We start from the raw sequence: 17,855 nt of genomic DNA, 5'->3' as shown, positions 1-17,855 counted from the left end.
AAAAAATGGAAGCAAACGTCTAATTATGGGCACCAGCCATGATGACTAGTTTCCATAAAATAGATGTAATATTAGTTATATTTGTATCGTCATACGGTACACGTTATTTGCTTCCATTGTAATGTGTCCGGATATCTAACATTCAGTGATCACGTTGGAGAAAGTTCCTGTTCCAGACACCAATGTCTTCGTCTGATCCTGTTAAAGACGCTCCAGTAGTTTATTACATAAATATTCACTCATATTGAAATACTGATTGGTGTGTCACCATTGGTCTATGGCAGGTGTAATTTCCCCCTCGTACGGCTTCCTGTGTTAGCGATTGGGTGTCTGCGTATGCAGCCACTGTCACTGACGTGCCTATAAGATGGACCACCTCCGTGCATTCGCTAAGCCACCACCGTCACTGACGTGCCTATAAGATGGACCACCTCCGTGCATGCGCTAAGCCACCTCCCTGTCACTGACATGGCTATAAGATGGACCACCTCTGTGCATGCCCTAAGCCACCTCCCTGTCACTGACGTGCCTATAAGATGGATCACCTCCATGCATGCGCTAAGCCACCTCCCTGTCACTGACATGCTTATAAGATGGACCACCTCCATGCATGCACTAAGCCACCTCCCTGTCACTGACGTGCCTATAAGATGGACCACCTCCATGCATGCACTAAGCCACCTCCCTGTCACTGACGTGCCTATAAGATGGACCACCTCCGTGCATGCGCTAAGCCTCCTCCCTGTCACTGACATCCCTATAAGATGGACCACCTCCGTGCATGCGCTAAGCCACCTCCCTGTCACTGACGTGCCTATAAGATGGACCACCTCCGTGCATGCGCTAAGCCTCCTCCCTGTCACTGACATGGCTATAAGATGGACCACCTCCGTGCATGCGCTAAGCCACCACCCTGTCACTGACATGGCTATAAGATGGACCACCTCCGTGCATGCGCTAAGCCACCACCCTGTCACTGACATGGCTATAAGATGGACCACCTCCCTGCATGCGCTAAGCCACCACCCTGTCACTGACATAACTATAAGATGGACCACCTCCGTGCATGCACTAAGCCACCACCCTGTCACTGACGTGCCTATAAGATGGACCACCTCCCTGCATGCGCTAAGCCACCACCCTGTCACTGACATGGCTATAAGATGGACCACCTCCGTGCATGCGCTAAGCCACCACCCTGTCACTGACATGGCTATAAGATGGACCACCTCCGTGCATGCTCTAAGCCACCTCCCTGTCACTGACATGGCTATAAGATGGACCACCTCCGTGCATTCGCTAAGCCACCACTGTCACTGACGTGCCTATAAGATGGACCACCTCCGTGCATGCGCTAAGCCACCTCCCTGTCACTGACATTGCTATAAGATGGACCACCTCTGTGCATGCCCTAAGCCACCTCCCTGTCACTGACGTGCCTATAAGATGGATCACCTCCATGCATGCGCTAAGCCACCTCCCTGTCACTGACATGCTTATAAGATGGACCACCTCCATGCATGCACTAAGCCACCTCCCTGTCACTGACGTGCCTATAAGATGGACCACCTCCATGCATGCACTAAGCCACCTCCCTGTCACTGACGTGCCTATAAGATGGACCACCTCCGTGCATGCGCTAAGCCTCCTCCCTGTCACTGACATCCCTATAAGATGGACCACCTCCGTGCATGCGCTAAGCCACCTCCCTGTCACTGACGTGCCTATAAGATGGACCACCTCCGTGCATGCGCTAAGCCACCTCCCTGTCACGTGTTTATAAGATGGACCATCTCCGTGCACGCGCTAAGCCACCACCCTGTCACTGACGTGCCTATAAGGACGGACCACCTCCGTGCATGCGCTAAGCCACCACCCTGTCACTGACATGGCTATAAGATGGACCACCTCCCTGCATGCGCTAAGCCACCAGCCTGTCACTGACATGGCTATAAGATGGACCACCTCCGTGCATGCGCTAAGCCACCACCCTGTCACTGACATGGCTATAAGATGGACCACCTCCCTGCATGCGCTAAGCCACCACCCTGTCACTGACATAACTATAAGATGGACCACCTCCGTGCATGCACTAAGCCACCACCCTGTCACTGACGTGCCTATAAGATGGACCACCTCCCTGCATGCGCTAAGCCACCACCCTGTCACTGACATGGCTATAAGATGGACCACCTCCATGCATGCGCTAAGCCACCACCCTGTCACTGACATGGCTATAAGATGGACCACCTCCGTGCATGCTCTAAGCCACCTCCCTGTCACTGACATGGCTATAAGATGGACCACCTCCGTGCATGCGCTAAGCCACCACCCTGTCACCGACATGCCTATAAGATGGACCACCTCCGTGCATGCGCTAAGCCACCTCCCTGTCACTGACGTCCCTATAAGATGGACCACCTCTGTGCATGCGCTAAGCCACCTCCCTGTCACTGACGTGCCTATAAGATGGACCACCTCCATGCATGCGCTAAGCCACCTCCCTGTCACTGACGTGCCTATAAGATGGACGTCCGTGCATGCGCTAAGCCACCTCCCTGTCACTGACGTGCCTATAAGATGGACCACCTCCGTGCATGCGCTAAGCCACCACCCTGTCACTGACGTGCCTATAAGATGGACCACCTCCGTGCATGCGCTAAGCCACCTCCCTGTCACTGACGTGCCTAAAAGATGGACCACCTCCGTGCATGCGCTAAGCCACCTCCCTGTCACTGACTTGCCTATAAGATGGACCACCTCTGTGCATGCGCTAAGCCACCTCACTGTCACTGACGTGCCTATAAGATGGACCACCTCCGTGCATGCGCTAAGCCACCACCCTGTCACTGACGTGCCTATAAGATGGACCACCTCCGTGCATGCGCTAAGCCACCTCCCTGTCACTGACGTGCCTATAAGATGGACCACCTCCGTGCATGCGCTAAGCCACCTCCCTGTCACTGACGTGCCTATAAGATGGACCACCTCTGTTCATGCGCTAAGCCACCACCCTGTCACTGACATGGCTATAAGATGGACCACCTCCGTGCATGCGCTAAGCCACCACCCTGTCACCGACATGCCTATAAGATGGACCACCTCTGTGCATGCGCTAAGCCACCACCCTGTCACTGACATGGCTATAAGATGGACCACCTCCCTGCATGCGCTAAGCCACCAGCCTGTCACTGACATGGCTATAAGATGGACCACCTCCGTGCATGCGCTAAGCCACCACCCTGTCACTGACATGGCTATAAGATGGACCACCTCCCTGCATGCGCTAAGCCACCACCCTGTCACTGACATAACTATAAGATGGACCACCTCCGTGCATGCACTAAGCCACCACCCTGTCACTGACGTGCCTATAAGATGGACCACCTCCCTGCATGCGCTAAGCCACCACCCTGTCACTGACATGGCTATAAGATGGACCACCTCCATGCATGCGCTAAGCCACCACCCTGTCACTGACATGGCTATAAGATGGACCACCTCCGTGCATGCTCTAAGCCACCTCCCTGTCACTGACATGGCTATAAGATGGACCACCTCCGTGCATGCGCTAAGCCACCACCCTGTCACCGACATGCCTATAAGATGGACCACCTCCGTGCATGCGCTAAGCCACCTCCCTGTCACTGACGTCCCTATAAGATGGACCACCTCTGTGCATGCGCTAAGCCACCTCCCTGTCACTGACGTGCCTATAAGATGGACCACCTCCATGCATGCGCTAAGCCACCTCCCTGTCACTGACGTGCCTATAAGATGGACGTCCGTGCATGCGCTAAGCCACCTCCCTGTCACTGACGTGCCTATAAGATGGACCACCTCCGTGCATGCGCTAAGCCACCACCCTGTCACTGACGTGCCTATAAGATGGACCACCTCCGTGCATGCGCTAAGCCACCTCCCTGTCACTGACGTGCCTAAAAGATGGACCACCTCCGTGCATGCGCTAAGCCACCTCCCTGTCACTGACTTGCCTATAAGATGGACCACCTCTGTGCATGCGCTAAGCCACCTCACTGTCACTGACGTGCCTATAAGATGGACCACCTCCGTGCATGCGCTAAGCCACCACCCTGTCACTGACGTGCCTATAAGATGGACCACCTCCGTGCATGCGCTAAGCCACCTCCCTGTCACTGACGTGCCTATAAGATGGACCACCTCCGTGCATGCGCTAAGCCACCTCCCTGTCACTGACGTGCCTATAAGATGGACCACCTCTGTTCATGCGCTAAGCCACCACCCTGTCACTGACATGGCTATAAGATGGACCACCTCCGTGCATGCGCTAAGCCACCACCCTGTCACCGACATGCCTATAAGATGGACCACCTCTGTGCATGCGCTAAGCCACCACCCTGTCACTGACATGGCTATAAGATGGACCACCTCCCTGCATGCGCTAAGCCACCATCCTGTCACTGACATGGCTATAAGATGGACCACCTCCGTGCATGCGCTAAGCCACCACCCTGTCACTGACGTGCCTATAAGATGGACCACCTCCCTGCATGCGCTAAGCCACCACCCTGTCACTGACATGGCTATAAGGTGGACCACCTCCGTGCATGCGCTAAGCCACCACCCTGTCACTGACGTGCCTATAAGATGGACCACCTCCGTGCATGTGCTAAGCTACCACCCTGTCACTGACATGGCTATAAGATGGACCACCTCCGTGCATGCGCTAAGCCACCTCCCTGTCACCGACGTCCCTATAAGATGGACCACCTCCGTGCATGCGCTAAGCCACCTCCCTGTCACTGACGTGCCTATAAGATGGACCACCTCCGTGCATGCGCTAAGCCACCACCCTGTCACTGACATGGCTATAAGATGGACCACGTCCGTGCATGCGCTAAGCCACCACCCTGTCACTGACGTGCCTATAAGATGGACCACCTCCGTGCATGCGCTAAGCCACCTCCCTGTCACTGACGTGCCTATAAGATGGACCACCTCCATGCATGCGCTAAGCCACCTCCCTGTCACTGACGTGCCTATAAGATGGACCACCTCCGTGCATGCGCTAAGCCACCACCCTGTCACTGACATGGCTATAAGATGGACCACCTCCGTGCATGCGCTAAGCCACCTCCCTGTCACTGACGTGCCTATAAGATGGACCACCTCCGTGCATGCGCTAAGCCACCTCCCTGTCACTGACTTGCCTATAAGATGGACCACCTCCGTGCATGCGCTAAGCCACCTCCCTGTCACTGACGTGCCTATAAGATGGACCACCTCCGTGCATGCGCTAAGCCACCTCCCTGTCACTGACGTGCCTATAAGATGGACCACCTCCGTGCATGCGCTAAGCCACCACCCTGTCACTGACATGCCTATAAGATGGACCACCTCCGTGCATGCGCTAAGCCACCTCCCTGTCACTGACGTCCCTATAAGATGGACCACCTCCGTGCATACGCTAAGCCACCTCCCTGTCACTGACGTGCCTATAAGATGGACCACCTCCGTGCATGCGCTAAGCCACCACCCTGTCACTGACGTGCCTATAAGATGGACCACCTCCGTGCATACGCTAAGCCACCTCCCTGTCACTGACGTGCCTATAAGATGGACCACCTCCGTGCATGCGCTAAGCCACCTCCCTGTCACTGACATGTCTATAAGATGGACCACCTCCGTGCATGCACTAAGCCACCTCCCTGTCACTAACGTCCCTATAAGATGGACCACCTCTGTGCATGCGCTAAGCCACCTCCCTGTCACCGACCAAGGAACACAAACTATATCAAATATCAGCACATTTCTGAGACCATGTGTCTCCCGTGCGTCCCAATCTCAACCCGGCTCTGTGCGTAAGCGATCTAGATGCATGCACAGTAGAAATACATTGCTCCAATAATGAAGAGATTAGGGACGTTTGGTATATATATATAATCATACTTACAGCAGTAGAGATATGAGTGGCACTCAGAGGGCTTGTACAGATGTGTCCACATCTATCCTGCCGTGCGATACAAGTCACGCTACACAACGCCGAGAGCTCCGTGTGACTCCGGAGCGCCGAGCATCTCTTCGTGTGTCTTTTTACCTTCATACGCATGTTATTCACACAATGATGCGATTAGTTAGCACAAGCAGCTTCTGCTGATTAAAATGATATGCAGCATGCCTGTGTGCGACCGTGGGTGTATTGGCATGCGAAATGCTATGTTACAGTGTTACAGCCGCTGACACTGTAACGTAGCATTTCGCATGCAGAAGCTGCTTGTGCTACCTATTCACATCGCTGTGCGAATAAGACGCATTGGAAGGTAAAAAGTCGCACGGAAAGACGCTCAGCACTACCAGGGTAGGTGCGTTCGACATTTAATAACCTTCAAGGACAGATAGGTATTACCTTGGGGTCGGCACAGAGGCATTTATATCTTTTGAGTTTGCATGAGTGGCGGACTTCTCTGTTCTTTATATATACGTATTGCTCATCATCCAAAGTAACAATACATCATCTCTCAAACGTTTTCAGACTCTATGAGACCTTCATCAGGAGGCAGGGCAATGTGTACAGAGCACAATACACCCCTCACCAACTCCCAACATATTGTTTTTAGGTTTGGCGAGTGCAAATTAAATTAAATGCAGATTTACTTTCCCCTTACTCTTACTCTGACGGTTAGGCACCAAGAGGAGGGTTAGGGTAAAGATTAGGGCAAAAAAAACAAAACAATGTGTCGACCATTTGCATGTCGACCCTATGAGTTTTGACCTAATGACCATGTCGACCCTCAGTACATGTCGACCTTGTTACCAGTCAACATTCAGTGTGTCGACCTTCTGACCCTGTCGACCTTCAGTCCCTGTCGACCTACTGCCTGTCGACCTTCATACCTGTCGACCTTTAGTGCGTCGACCTTCTGACCCTGTCAAGCATGTTATCAGTTGACCTTTAGTGTGTCAACCTTCTGACCCTGTCGACCATCAGTCCTTGTCAACCTTGTTACCTGTCAACCTTTAGTGTGTCGACCTTGTGACCCTGTCGGCCCACTGTCTGTTGACCTTCAGTATCTGTCGACCTTGTTACTAGTCAACCTTCAGCCCCTGTCTATTGCCTGTCTATCTTCCATTGTCTACCCAAACATTGTCTATCTAGACCAGTGATTTTCAACCTTTTTCAACTAGAGGCACACTACACAAGATTTTAAAATTGCCAAGGCACACTATCCGGCGATGCGGTGTGCGCAGACTATGAAAAAACACACTACGTTGTTTCCCACAGGAACAAAACACACTACATTTCCCCACACAACAATAAAAAACACACTACATTGGCCCCCACAAGAATAAAACAATCCCATTGGCTGGCCTCCACAGAAAAAAACCCCCACATTGCTCCCCACAAAAAAAAAACAACCATACCACATTGCACCCCACAGAAATAAAACAACCATACCACATTGCACCCCACAGAAATAAAACAACCATACCACATTGCACCCCACAGAAATAAAACAACCATACCACATTGCACCCCACAGAAAAAAAACAACCATACCACATTGCACCCCACAGAAATAAAACAACCATACCACATTGCGCCCCACAGAAAACAACTGCCACGTTGCTCCCCACAGAAAAAGAAACCCATGGCTGGCCCCACATAAACTAAAAAAAACAACAAAACACATTGTTCCCCACTAAATAGGCAAATACATGGCTGGATAACATATGGCTGGTCCTCACTAAAAAAAAAAATGACATGACTGGTCCCCACTAAAAAATAAACTATGGCTGGTCCCCACTTAGAGAAAAAAATATGGCTGGTCCCCACCGACACAAACAAAACCCACATTTCTTCCCCCCTTGTCACTCACACTGCAGCAGGATCGCGTGCGGGCAGGCTTCCAGGCAGGCTGCCGGGCGGGAGATAAAGAGAGAGTGCGGACTGGCTGATTGGTGCCGGGCGGGAGGTAAAGAGAGACAGAGCGCGGGCTGGCTGATTGGCGCAGGGCGTTGGCTGGCAGAACGGGCTGGAGGGCAGTGGACAACGCGGCGTGCGTGACCTGTGATGTCACGCCGCCGCGTCTTTGCAGGTCACTGCCCGGGCGTGCCTGAGTCTCCCAGAGGAGCTCAGAGGCCCGGGATGCTGAAGTACGGTAAAATGTGCCCGGTGGCTCTGACAGCCCCGCGGCACACTTCACAACTGGCCACGGCACACTAGTGTGCCGCGGCACACTGGTTGAAAACCGCTGATCTAGACAATGTAGACCTAATGACTGGATACCAAAATAAATATACTGTTAAAATATTGGTGTTACTCGGTGAATTGTCACTGTTTCATTTGTTGCGATTTCACTAATAAAGGTTGCATGGTGTCTATGTTAGTTTTTTCCAACACCAGGCCTCAGGGAACCCTAACAGTGCATGTTTTCCGGGATTCCTCACAGAGGGTTTGACGCTAATAATGAGCGTCTGCGATCTCTCACGGATTCTCAAGAGCGAAAATATGCAGACGTCAGTGTGAGCGTTTCTCTCGTGTACATCTGTGCGACGAACTGAGCTAACCTGCGACGCCCACTATGCATACAGTATGTGAGCAAAGCTCCACTGCGCTAGTGGACCCGATCTCTCCACCATCGATCGCAATATCAATTCCCCGAGCAGCCCCAGCCTGACGCACGGCCTCCCTTGTAACGTCCTCATTATATGGCCACTGTGGCTGCAAAACCCCAATGACACTCCCGTAACGCCCCATGCCAGCATCTCTTTTTGCAATCGCTTCAGGAAACCTGCCATGGATCGCAGACGCCGTCTCTAGTAATAGCGCAGCCGTATGCAGATGCGTACTCCGTCGCACATATTGGTTCGCTCATGCACAGTAAGGGTTTCCCAGACGCATGCCAGGGTTTTCCACGCACTAGCAAAAAAACGCTCAACTGTGCAAATGTCGGCACAGCGTCCGAATCAGGCCCGGGGAATCACATGAGAGGTAAGTAGCACCACTTGCTGATCCTTCAAAATGTGTCCGTGAGTAATAAATACACCTGTGCGCCAGCAAAGAGGAAAACATGCACTGTTAGGGTTCCCTGGGGACTGGAGTTGGGAAACCCTGGACTGCGGTATTTAAGGACTGAATCAGAGCTGTGCGCAGCAATGATGCAGGAGGCGTCTGAAGCATCGGATCATCATCGTGACCGCAGTCTAAGCTTAATCAGAATGGGCGACGGAACTCCTCTGCCGTGGCCAGGAAATCTGTCAGAAGATGCAGACCCCGGGCTCTGCAGCCCCACAAGACAGAGAGGACACGCCTCCATTTTAACGTCCAAGGCACTGCGGCCAGGGCGGCATCGCAGCACATGCGCAGTGCAGCCCCAGCCCATGTGCCGTCCCGAAAACATCAGCCAACTGTGACTGATCAGGGACAGCGTACAACTCAGTCCCCAAGTGCTGAAATATCCGTATTCTCAAGTGGAGAAGGCGAAAGAGTAAATCTGCATTTAATTTAATTTGCACTCGCCAAACCTAAAAACAATATGTTGGGAGTTGGTGAGGGGTGTATTGTGCTCTGTATACATTGCCCTGCCTCCTGATGAAGGTCTCGTAGAGTCTGAAAGCGTTTGAGAGACGATGTATTGTCACTTTGGATGATGAGCAATACGTATATATAAAGAACAGAGAAATCCGGTACTCATGCAAACTCAAAAGGTATAAATGCCTCTGTGCCCACCCAAGGTAATACCTATCTGTCCTTGAAGGTTATTAAAACAGAAATGTCGGACGTACCTAACTAGGTAGTGCCGAGCGTCTTTCCGTGCGACTTTTTACCTTCAAATAAGTCTTATTCAGTCCATGTCGACCTATTGCCTGTTGACCTTGTTACCAGTCGACCTTTAGTATGTCGACCTTCTGACCCTGTCGACCTATTGCCTGTCAACCTTCTGTACCTGTCGACCTTGTTACCAGTTGACCTTTAGTGTGTCGACCTTCAGACCCTGTCGACCTTCAGTACCTGTCTATCTATTGCCTGTCTATCTTCCATTGTCTACCCAAACATTGTCTATCTAGACAATGTAGACCTAGTGATCCACACCCGCTATTCGTTTCCCCCAAAAATATACATATTACACCCAGGATAAAACTTGCCAGAGCCAGCAGATTTTCTATATATTTTTTATATATATAGTTTTATATATATTTATACCAGAAATCAGTGTTATATCATTCATTGTCGTGACCCCCTTTTTTCCCCCGAGAACCCCTGCACAGGGGCGGAGACATGAAACAAGGTGGGTTGGAGAGAAGGGGGGACATTGTAAAGGGATGGGGGGGGGGTGGACCAAGAAGACAGATCGGTGTACAGTGAAGGGATTAGTCCATCGTGTCTGTGGATTATCAGCCTTTGTCTGGATAGGGAATTTCCTTTGCTGGACGTTCTCCTCTTATACAAGAGGAACACTCGATGACTCCCCTAGAGATGACGTGGACAGGACAGCAGGGAACCGGCGGCAGCCTCTCGGGGACCTAATTTAGAAACATCACGTGAGACAGTTACAAACACGGCATGAAGGAGAGAAGGCGGCGAATTTTCCCCTGAGAAATGATGACGAAAGGGGGAGAGGCATCCGGAAAGAGAGAGCGCGGGTACGGATGTGATACACAACCTAGCTAGAGTGCCGGCGTGGGTGACACTCCGATGAGAGAACCAGGCTGCAACACACCCTTCCGAAGAGAGAGAGAAACAGGGAGGGATCGCCACCCCAGTGTCTATTTGTTGCACTCGTCGCTTAAGAGTGTCAGAAAGTAGCACAAGAGTGTGTGTTCATAGGTGGCGCACACCGCACAGTCGTGTCAGGATGTGGCGTACTCGCCAGGCGATGGTGGGGATGACACGTAAGCGAAAAGTACACAGATGCACAGCTGACAGAGACGGCGCTCAATGTGACTCCTCCTCCTCCGGGTCCCCCTGCTCAGAGACGGCCGCTTTCTGTGCAGAGACCAAACCGCGAGACTGCAGGGTCTGGAAGACAGAGCAGAGAGAGAGGGAAGAGTGGACGTGGGAAGGAGACTGACATGATTTTACATTACCGGCGCCAGGATTCTGACAGGTGTCGGGTTCCCAGCGCCGACATACCGACTGTCGGGATATTGACCGCATTCACTGGACTGAACGATGTGTTGTTCCAGTTTATCATTACACTGTAAAAAATATAGCATGTATGTATTGTACACGTGATTTTAACCATGTGCATTCGGCTTCTCACCTCCATTGGGTTAATGGTTATGGTCATTGCAGAGTCCTCCCAGAACGGATCCCGTTGATTGGCTGCCTCTAGCTCCGCCCCCTCGGAATCACCCCGTTGCCGGACGTTGTGTATCCTCGACAGCCCCAGAGTAACAATTAGCGCCAAGAAGCCGATACACACGACGATGATGACCATGGCGACACCGGGAAACACTGCAAAGAGACGACAAAGTGTGTGTGTGTGTGTGTGTGTGTGTGTGACACACCGAGTGAGAGACTGTGGCGATGGGTCACGCGTTTCACCTACACCAACCTGAGCCGCGATTGGCGCCGACCAGCGCGTGACCAGATAACTCCGCCGGGGCCTGGTGCACGTTGTGGACAAACTGCTGAGCCGAGAGGAGGTGACTGGGAGAGACGGCGTGAATCCCATGTAACATGTCAACCTGAGGAAAGTACAGCGTGAACATGTAAACACTGCGAGATAATTCGCGTAGACATCAGTAGAATAAAATACTGCACTTAACCCTGCGTCAGGCGCAGCTGGCCTGACAGGTGCCACAAAGCTGTTCTCGCAAGGGGGCGCAGGGGCCTGCCCCTCCTAGTACCTTCCTATCTCTAGGTGCCGTTTGAAACCCCCCTAGTCCGTTTTCCCGCCGCCTGCGTGGAGTGCAGTAGTGACTTTCCTGGCCTCTCAGGCTCATTGCGCCCGAACTCGTCTGACTTTTGAAGGTACGTATTTCTCTTTATTTTCTCACAATTTTGTGTATTTTGCTCATTTTATGAATGAAAATTACAAAGGTTGTGGGTATTTTGCTGAAATATGTAGGTTTGTCCAGGATGGCCTCTTAGGCACACTGCGCCTCTTAAAATTTAGTATTTTTTGTTTTACTTGCTTTGAGGTTAATAAATGTGGTTTTGTGAATCAGATTTCCATATATTCTCTCTTTGTACATCCTAATGAAGGTCACTGATCACTTTAAGAACGTTAGAATTGAGTTAATTAGGTGCTAATGACGATTTTATAACAGGCGCCTGTCGGGCGCACTCGGACTTGGGAGCCTGACGCAGGGTTAAAGTGACATTTCAGGGGTTTTTTACAAACAAAATGGCTCACGGATATCAATCTCAACAAACTTTAATATCTCCTTGCTTTTCACATTGCATTACCTTCCAATTGCCTATAGATGGAGCTCTCTACTTGGAACCCGTCACTCACAGACAGCGGGGACGGCTATTTTGCGGACTAAACCAATACTGATGGAAAAGTCGCCTAACAGTGCACTACAAGCTACTAACATTGAAGTCCACAACACACTATAGGGACTGGTAATGCATTCTCAGTGTCTGGGGTATCGCAGTAGCAGCGATGGGCGTCTCCGAATCAGCCCATAAGCTACCCGCAAGCTGAAGCCAACAAACTGATGAGTGCTGGAAGCTATTGCATATGAGGAATTACGTTACCAAAATCTGAATCCCATTTAAAACCCAGTAAATCATCCACTCAGGCAATAAAGAGCTCTACTTGTTGGGTTTTATATGAAACACGATAGTGCATTGTTACCGGCTTTCATAACACAATACAGCTTCGCAAAAGCCATAAACCTATGTTGCAGTTATTGCTGGACAATGGGAATGTTTCTGTGAGAAGAGACATTGATACTAACAGCATAACAGCCCCTTGCAGTGTAGCCGAAGTGTGAGAAAGTATCTGATATCCATGCATACATACAGCTCATGGGGGATCTATTACAGGCACATTGTGAGAAAAGAGAGGACAGACTGGGCCGCTGCACATCCAGCCAAGATCGGCTCTCTTTTGCCAGTTTGGGCCAAGTACTGTAGCTGGATCAGCGCCGTCTTTCTGGGCCAAGTAATTGTACTTGGCCTGCGTGGTGGGATTGGGAATCAGACTGTTCCCTGTGTTCAATGAATTCTGTTCAGTTCCCGGCAAACAACGACTCGAAACTGAGATCTCATGTAACGTCCAACTCTGTCCCTTGGTCATCTCCCGAGCTCCTGAGTCTGTTTGGATCAAGCCGCGGAGAGAGATAAACTACCGACCAATCAGCTTCAGACCGTCATGTTACAGTTTTTGGAGCTGATTGGTTGGTACTTTCTCTCTCCAAGGCTTGATACATCTCTCAGTCCTGTTCAGAACCGGTCGGTGCTGTTAATGGTTCTGAATCACTTCTTGATCCAAATTTGACACGCTGACGCCATCTCCCCAACAGCGAGGGCATACAACCAATATTTCCCAGGGACCAGAACCTGCCTCTCAGTAAGTCTTATGTGGTAGAGTCCCCGTAACCTATTTACTGCCGTTTGTTTGTAATATCATTTTTGTTGAATTTTAAACTTTCCTCTAAAAGGACAAATCAGCCATTGATTATTTTTATCTGGTTCTGTGTGCAGGATAAACCCAAAGGGGGCGATTCAATCCAGAGCAGCTGGGCACATGCCTACGCCAGACCCACCATTCTATTACACACTCAGGGGGAGATGTAGCAATCCTTGGAGAGATATAGGCCTTATTTAGCAACGAGTTCTATCATTCACAACGAGTGATAAAAACGCATTGGGTATGATAAATGGTGCTCCGGCCAATCAGCTCCCAACTGTCCTTTTTCAAACAGATAACAGGAGCTGATTGGCTGGAGCACCATTATCACACGCAATGAGTTTTATCACTTGTTGTGAATGATAAAACTCGTTGATAAATAAAGCCTATATATTGTAGAAGTTGGCCAAAGCAACCAATCAGCTTCTAACGGTTGATTTGGGCAACTTCTCCACATTATCTATGTCTACAGGCTCATACACACTTAACGATAGGCTCCATGAGCGATATCGTTAAGTGTTTCCCCTGCACTGCCGGGCTCAGTGTCGTTAACAACATCGAGAATACACACTGAACGATATTGTTAACGATATATCGCTCAGTGATGGCACCCTCCCTCATCCCCGAACTTGCAGAACCTGACGATATCGTCACGTTGCCCTGAAAGTACGGACGATGAAAGACATCGTTAACGATGCTCGGGAGCGCCCATCGTAAACGATATATTGCATACACATTGGAAGATGTTGAATGCGAGGAGCAATAACGATATTGTTCAATTTATCGTCTAGTGTGTATGCGGCATAAGGCTCGATGCGTCTCCCAGCCAGTGTCACTAGGATTCAACAGCAGAACATAAATTATTGTAATTATTATTTGCAACAGCGATGCTATATCTGAAGATAGTTTGCATGTGAAGAAGGAGTGTGGGGGACCTCAGATGCCCCCAAAGAACATGGCAGGAGAGTAACTGCTACATTACAAGAGATTTTGGCCCTGATTCAGACCCACTCGCAAGCGGCTGTCCGCTCGCAAGTGGGTCGATGGTCTGCACTGAGCATGCGCACGACGGAGGGAGCTCCGTCGTGCGCATGCGCCAGATGCGACGAGCGAAGGAAAGTCCTTCACTCGTTGTGTCTGATCAAAGGGGGCGCGCTGTCGATGTTGATTGACAGCACGCCCCCTTTGGTGGGCGTGCCTCCCTGACGGGGGCGTTCCCAAGGGAACACCTACCGTCAGAAGCCGGCCCACTGACATCACTAGTGATGTCAGTGGGAGTGATTTTGGCTCTGATAGAGCCAAAATCACTCCGGGCCTTGCGGTTGAAAGCCTCAACCGCAGGCTCCGGCTCGCAGTTTCGATGGTCGCGATGGTCACGACCATCGCGGCCATAAAACTGCACGCTCGTATAGGCTGTGGGTGGTGACCCACAGCTATACGAGCGTCCAGGAGGACGCTCCATTTTTATGGAGGGCGGCCCTCATTCAGAGCGTGCGCTCTGCTCAGAGCGTACGGCTCTGAATGAGGGCCTTTATCTGGGTTATATATATAGTCTGTGCCTGATTCAGCGATGGACACAAATCCCATGGCAACTGTGATTTAGTACGCAGCGGACTTGTGAATATATGCTGATGACTTAGCTGATGTCCTGTGCACTGAGACGCCCACCTCCGGCGTCTCCAATGCGCTGCCTCCATACAAAAGCAAAAAACATCTGTCGCACATCGAACTTCTGAGCAAGTCTATGCTGTTTCGGAATGTTTGCGACTCCTAGGACGCCGAGGCATCTGAGTACGAAATTGCAGAAGCTCACTAGGGTCACGCCCAGAAAACGGTCCCGATACACCTCTTTTTCTAGTCGCCCCTAAATGCTGACTGCCGGTCACTCGGTCACTCCTATTGCTGCGCATGTGCAATACAAAAAAATAAATAAAATCGCTCCACTGCGTCCAACATCGACATTGTGTCCATCTTTGAATGAGTGTTCCACATATTCAGGTAAAACAGCAGATTAAAATTTTTTTTGTCTGGAGGGGGTTATTTTTGATATATGAAAAAAAAACCTCCCTGGAGGTGAGGGTGTGGGGGGGGGGGGTAATATTGCTGGGGAGTTTTTACACTGGCGGGGGTATTTTTTGATGGGAGGGTGGGAAATTCAATTTCAATGGGGGCTTATGGACACAAGGGTTGTTGCATAACATTCCCTTGGTATATACAGTCAGGTGCATAAATATTGGGACATTGACAGAATTTTCATATTTTGGCCTCTATTCACCACCACAATGGCTTTGAAATGAAACAAACAAGATGTGCTTTAACTGCAGACTTTCAGATTTAATTTGAGGGTAATTACATCCAAATCAGGTGAACGGTGTAGGAATTACAACGGTTTCTATATGTGCCTCCCACTTTTTAAGGGGCCAAAAGTAATGGGACTATCAACTCAAAAGCTATTTCATGGACAGGTGTGGGCTATTCCCTCATTATTTCATTATCAATTAAGCAGGTAAAAGGTCTGGAGTTGATTCTAGGTGTGACATTTGCTTTTGGAATTAGTTGCTGTCGACTCTCAATATGAGATCCAAAGAGCTGTCACTAAGCCATCATTAGGCTGAAAAATCAAAACAAACCCATCAGAGAGATAGCAAAAGCATTAGGCGTGGCCAAATCAACTGTTTGGAACATTCTTAAAAAGAAAGAACGCATCAGAGAGCTCAGCAACACCAAAAGAGCCGGAAGACCACGGAAAACAACTGTGGTGGATGACAGAAGAATTATTTCCCTGGTGAAGAAAAACCCCTTCACAACAGTTGGCCAAATCAAGAACACTCACCAGGAGGTAGGAGTATATGTGTCAAAGTCAACAATCAAGAGAAGACTTCACAAGAGTGAATATAGAGGGTTCACCACAAGATGTAAACCATTGGTGAGCCTCAAAAACAGGAAGACCAGATTAGAGTTTGCCAAACAACATCTAAAAAAGCCATTACAGTTCTGGAACAACATCCTATGGACAGATGAAACAATGATCAACTTGTACCACAATGATGGGAAGAGAAGAGTATGGAGAAGGAAAGGAACTGCTCATGATCCAAAACATACCACCTCATCAGTGAAGCGTGGTAGTGTCATGGCGTGGGCATGTATGGCTGCCAATGGAACTGGTTCCCTTGTATTTATTGATGATGTGACTGCTGACAAAAGCAGTAGAATGAATTCTGAAGTGATTCGGCAATATTATATGCTCATATTCAGTCAAATGCTTCAGAACTCATTGGACGGCGCTTCACAGTGCAGATGGACAATGACCCGAAGCATACTGCAAAAGCAACCAAAGAGTTTTTTAAGGCTAAAAAGTGGAATGTTATGCAATGGCCAAGTCAATCCCCTGACCTGGGGGGTCATTCAGACCCGCTCGTGAGCGGCAGTATGCTCACAAGCGGGTCGATGTCCCCCACTGCGCATGCGCACGACGGAGGGAGCGCCGTCGTGCGCATGCGCGAGACCCGGAGAGCGACGGGCTCTCCATCGCTCCGGGTCTCGCACCAAAGGGGGCGTGCTGTCGATGTTGATTGACAGCACGCCCCCTTTGGTGGGCGTGCCGGGGGCGTGCCTGCCAGACGGAGGCGTTCCCATGGGAACGCCTACCGGCTCAAGCCAGCCCCACTGACATCACTAGTGATGTCAGTGGGAGTGATTTTGGCTCTGATAGAGCCAAAATCACTCCAGGGCTTGCAGCAGCGAGACCCTACCGCAGGGTCTCCGTCGCAAGCTCGAGGGTCGCGATGGTCAAGACCATCGCGACCATCATCATGGACGCTCGCTATAGCTGTGGTTGGTAACCCACAGCTATGCGAGCGTCCATGAGGACACTCCAAAAAAAGGTAGGAGGGCCCTGGTTCAGGGCGAGCGCTCTGGTCAGAGCGTTCAGCTCTGAATCAGGCCCTGAATCCGATTGAGCATGCATTTCACTTGATGAAGACAAAACTGAAGGGAAAATGCCCCAAGAATAAGCAGGAACTGAAGACATTTGCAGTAGAGTCCTGGCAGAGCATCACCAGGGATGAAACCCAGCGTCTGGTGATGCCTATGCGTTCCAGACTTCAGGCTGTAATTGCCTGCAAAGGATTTGCAACAAAGTATTTAAAAGTGAAAGTTAGATTTAGGATTGTTTAGTTTGTCCCATTACTTTTGGCCCCTTAAAAAGTGGGAGGCACATATAGAAACCGTTGTAATTCCTACACCGTTCACCTGATTTGGATGTAATTACCCTCAAATTAAATCTGA

The 17,855-nt window shown here is 50.3% G+C and overlaps 1 protein-coding gene across 1 annotated transcript in view; it reads right to left on the bottom strand.

The window, feature by feature from the left end:
• Positions 1 to 10,161: 10,161 nt before the first annotated feature.
• CLSTN3 (calsyntenin 3) overlaps positions 10,162 to 17,855 on the bottom strand; it is a 99,838-nt gene continuing 92,144 nt past the window's right edge. The window contains exons 17-19 of the mRNA XM_088456045.1: positions 11,541 to 11,673; positions 11,247 to 11,440; positions 10,162 to 11,002 (exon numbers count right to left, since the gene is read on the bottom strand). Of these exons, the coding sequence (XP_088312171.1) occupies positions 10,919 to 11,002; positions 11,247 to 11,440; positions 11,541 to 11,673 (411 nt within the window). The 3' untranslated portion in view covers positions 10,162 to 10,918. The remainder of the gene's footprint in view (positions 11,003 to 11,246; positions 11,441 to 11,540; positions 11,674 to 17,855) is intronic.

Source organism: Taudactylus pleione, unplaced genomic scaffold, assembly GCF_031769625.1.
Source record: "Taudactylus pleione unplaced genomic scaffold, aTauple2 ptg000685l, whole genome shotgun sequence".
Classification (NCBI taxonomy): domain Eukaryota; kingdom Metazoa; phylum Chordata; class Amphibia; order Anura; family Myobatrachidae; genus Taudactylus; species Taudactylus pleione.
Note: the sequence above shows the minus strand (reverse complement) of the source record. Positions and strands in the feature narration are given on the sequence as shown.